This window comes from Aegilops tauschii, chromosome 6, assembly GCF_002575655.3.
Source record: "Aegilops tauschii subsp. strangulata cultivar AL8/78 chromosome 6, Aet v6.0, whole genome shotgun sequence".
Taxonomy (NCBI): domain Eukaryota; kingdom Viridiplantae; phylum Streptophyta; class Magnoliopsida; order Poales; family Poaceae; genus Aegilops; species Aegilops tauschii.
Window position 1 is genome coordinate 471940188 of NC_053040.3, and position 4506 is coordinate 471944693.

At 41.7% G+C, this 4506-nt stretch overlaps 1 protein-coding gene across 1 annotated transcript; it reads left to right on the plus strand.

Moving 5' to 3' along the window:
• The first annotated feature begins 3438 nt into the window (after positions 1 to 3438).
• On the plus strand, positions 3439 to 4125 carry LOC109755523 (uncharacterized). Its single transcript, XM_020314420.1, has one exon. The coding sequence runs from the start codon at positions 3439 to 3441 to the stop codon at positions 4123 to 4125; it is 687 nt and encodes a 228-aa protein (XP_020170009.1).
• Positions 4126 to 4506: the final 381 nt, after the last annotated feature.

Here is a 4506-nt window from a genome sequence, read left to right on the forward strand (position 1 = left end):
TGCTCATCCTATCAAATTGTTGTGCACTGGCTTCCCGCACAATGGAGGCAACTTCTTTCAAATCAGCCAATACATGGCCCATGAGTGACTTATCCTGCAAATTACAAGCAGTTAGAAGCATATGACTTCGATTGTACTTGCAAAGTTACAATATATATTTGTGCCTGATGTTCATCATTTACCTGACCGTCAGTCTTTGGTTTGACCGGCGTCCGAACTAGTGGCGGATTGAAAGGCCGCAGCAGGTCATCGACATACTGTATGTTAGTGTCGTTAGTATCATTCAAAACATATGGTAGATAATCCAGGCACACAGTACTAACACTTTACCTCTCCAATCCCTATATAATTTTTGTTGATTATGTTGTCAACCTTCTGTGCCTTCTCGTCACTCCAGTTTTGGATCAGCGGCCTTAACCTTGATGCATACGAGATGGTAGAGTCCAATTGGTGCACCCTCCACTTCTCGTAGTACCACGTCTGCATTACAACAAAAACAACTTAGAAAATTTTCCATAAAATTAAATGTATTGTATGTTAATAATGATTGTATTACTTGCAGCAGTGGTAGGTTGCCCTCCAGATTTGCTCCACCATTTACAAATTTCCTGACGCTAGTCATAAGATGGTCAAGTGTAAGCTGTCCAAAATTGGTGCTCTTTATTGTCTCAACGTTTCTAACAATCCCAAGGTATCTGTTGTCCACATACTGCTGTGTTATCGGGCATACATATTTGCCTATGGTGTATAAGACAAATGGCCTGACAAAATTAGGTGTGTTGTCGCCTTTCATCTTGGCTAGCAATCCTTTCAAAGTTACTTTTGTGTCATTGGGGTCTTTCAGTTCCTTCCACAACTCCAAAGTGTCGTTGTGATTTGAAGAGACGTGATTCTTCCCCATGCAGGGCAGGCCTGTTATATGCTCCACATCTTTTAGTGTGATCCTACATGGTCTCCTATTAATTATAAAGGCATCCTGCTCTGCATCATATGAATAAGCGATGGCCTGGCACAGCAGACGTCTCATTCTCATGCCAGGAGTCTTGAGAAGTTCACCCAGTCCAATCAACTTGATGTACGTCAGTTGCTGTGCGTTTAATTCTTTTATGAACTTCTCGTATTGCAGCAATGAAGCAACCTGAGTTCCCTGAACGTACAAATAGTGTGATTAGATTCTGTATGGTATTCATTTAAACACGCATAGAACCGACTAGATCTAATCTATGCCAATATCAAAATTGTGCTCTACAGTACTGCATGAAATTATAGAGCTTCTAGGCCATATAATGAACACCAGACATAGAAAAACAAGCTATCTCTGTCGGCAAATTGACTGATAATGGTATAGATTTTTAGTAGAAAGAGCAGACTTTGGTCTATGTACACTACTAAAGTTTCAGGCGTCACGCTTATGAAAATAATTGCATACATGATCAGAAGATCAATAGTTTATAGATAATCACCATATTAGGAATGTAACATGTGATCCTACTGTCCATCTTTCTCTGTAGTTTTCTCCTTTCTTGCTCGTCAACCTAAAATTTAATATAGTACATACATTTGATGTTCTCAATGCCAAATAAGTGAGGCGTGCAACTTACGTACAAAACTACTTTGCATTCTGTCTACTGCGTATTTGATCAGGCATTTAGGAGTACTACGATTATTTTGTTGATTCGGTTGCTGGTTTTAAACAAAGTTGAATTACTAGTCCTTCCTTTCCATATCGTTGCACGTAGAACTTTTCAGCGCGAAAATTAGCGCAAGTTTCATTACAGAGAGAGGCATTCACAACTAAAAACTAAGAGAGGAAGGTATCCACGATCTCCCTTAAGTTTTGCTAAAGCACATCTAGATGTGCTCTAAGTATTGCTTATCTAAGTCCTATGTCATTGATTTTATGCTAAGATTCGTGCAAGCCTTTCTAGACACACCCATCTCCCTTCGGTAAAATAGGGATAGTTCGTTATGGCTGTAACTAAATGAGATCAAAAAGAAGTGCACCGTAAATAATGGGATTGCATGCAGACTTGGGAAGGAGGGTGTATACAGAATACAAGGATCTCGATCGTTACCGGAGGATTCTCTCGATGGCGACCGGCTCCATTGTCGTTCGCTTTCATCTTTTGATTCGCCGGCTTCTCCGACGTGCCCTTCTCTTTCGTCGGCTTCTCTGACGTGCCCTTCTCTTTCATGTCAGGATTCGTCGACGCAGGCTTTGAAGATGACGGCTCCGTCGGCTTCACCAACCTGGGAGCTACTTTGGGTGGCGTGGGGTGCTAATTCGGTGTAGTCATGGAAGGCTAGGTATGGGAGGCGTGGGGTGGAAGTATACGATCTATGCCGTGAAAAGCTTCGTATTTATAGGGGATTCTCTAACAACCGATCACAAGGAAATATTGGGAATTTGGGATCTCAGGAAGAGATAGTTTTAGATCATGTAATGTTTATTTATAGGGGATTCTCTAACAACCCACCACAAGGAAATATTGGGAATTTGGGTCTCACGAAGAGGTAGTTTTAGATCACGTAATGTTTTTTTAGCTAGTTTTTTTATTTTGAGAATTTTTTAGCAAGTTTAGATCAGTAATCTCAACCGTGAAGCGTTTGGGCTTCTTGTGCTTTATTATACGGGCCTATGGGATGAGCCCATTTTAAATGTGAACATGACAAAGGAAGCGAGGACTCCAACAGGCCGGACGAGCCCTGTCCTAATTATTTAGGACGGGCATGCGCGAGGGTGCTTCGTCCTCACTGCCACGACTCTGCAAAACCGGTTCCTCTACCTCTGCGTCCTCTTGATTCCCTCTTCCTCTGCGTCGCCCACTCTCCCAACAAACTGGCTTCTGGAACGGTGAGTTCTCCTTCCTGTCAATTTTGTTAGTCGTTCTCCAGTAGCAGCACATACGATGGCCTTCTTCTTGTCAATTTCTTGTTCTCCTGCTTCTTTATTTTGTGCGCACAGATTCATCTGCCTGCAACATGTAGTCCATTGCCTTATGAGAATTTTGCACACAGATTCATCTGCATGCAACATCTAGTCCGTTGTCTTGTCAATTTCTTGTTTTTCTAATGCTTCTTTAGTTTGTACACACAGTTTCATCTGCATGGGCGATGAACAATTCATAGATACATGTTTATTCTTGATTGTTGATGCAGTTGTTTAGATAAATATTTCAAGAGCGTAAATTTTGATTGTTAATTCGCATATACTCCCTCTGCAAGGAAATATAACAACTTTTGGTTCACTGCTTTAGTGATTTCTTTACAGAGGGAGTACTTGTTTAGTTTAAATTGTTCATGCACTTGTTTACATAAACTTTCAATAGCGCCAGAATTCCTATACTATCTGCCGTCATATTCATCCCGGCTTATTGTTATCATGTTATTGTCATGCTTCATGTCTTATACTGGTTTCATCAATTACAGTCCTTCGGCATGGCATTCGAGAATGATTATGCTGCTAGGGCAGATGGAAATACCGAAATTTGTGTGAAGTACACGAACAAGGCTAGCTGTGTTGAGTACTGCATTGGCAGATTCAAATACTGGCTGCGGAACGACAACCAGAAGATAGTTGCACTGGATGTGGAGTACACCTGGCCTCGTGGTTCGACACAGATGGCGGCCGTGGTCCAGTTATGCGTTGGCATCTACGTCCTCGTGTACCACATAAGCGTTGCTGATGAGCACTGCGGCCTGCTTGCCGCCTTCCTGCTCGACGAGGAGTACACCTTCGTTGGGGTGGACATCAACAATGACGAGAAAAAACTCAAGCATGTTGGTTTGGTGGTACAAACCTTTGTGGATATCCAAAATATGTGGAGAGTGCCTGATCCAGTGACGATTAAGCCAAAGTATGGCTTGGCTGACTACGCTGGTTCCATCATCCACCACAACTACAACAAGATGAAGGACGCTCTCACAGAAGATGACCACCATATATGGGCAGAAGCGCCCTTGCCCTTGAAGAACATCTATTATGCTTCCATGGACGCGTACGCAACCTACGACGTATACAGGCGGTTGGTGAACTTCCAGAAGGGGTTCGAGAGTCAGCGCCAGCATCTCGCCAAACCATCTAGGCGGTCAAAGAAGTCCGGAAGGAAGAATGAATCAACCTAAAATGTTTCTTCTATTTGTCTAGCTAATAGTCTGTAAACTTTATTATACTGCTAGTAAGTCGTAAGTTCAAATTTCCTCCAAGTTGAATCATCCTTTATTCTAGCTGTCTTGCCTAATTTGATCCACGTTCACGAGATATTATACTTAAGACGTTTATTTTGTTTCGGTTTCGCTAGCTATGATACAGAATGCGATAGCCATTTTTACCAAAAGATTATTTCAGATTTATAATGAATACTGTTCTCAACTGGGTTTGAATAGAGAAATTTTATTTTTTAATTGCATAGAGAAAGTTCATTTTTTTAATCAAAAGAAGGGTCGCCCCCTCTTAGTTTCCATTAACAGAAACCACATGGTCTTTCAAGCCCCTGATACAAACTA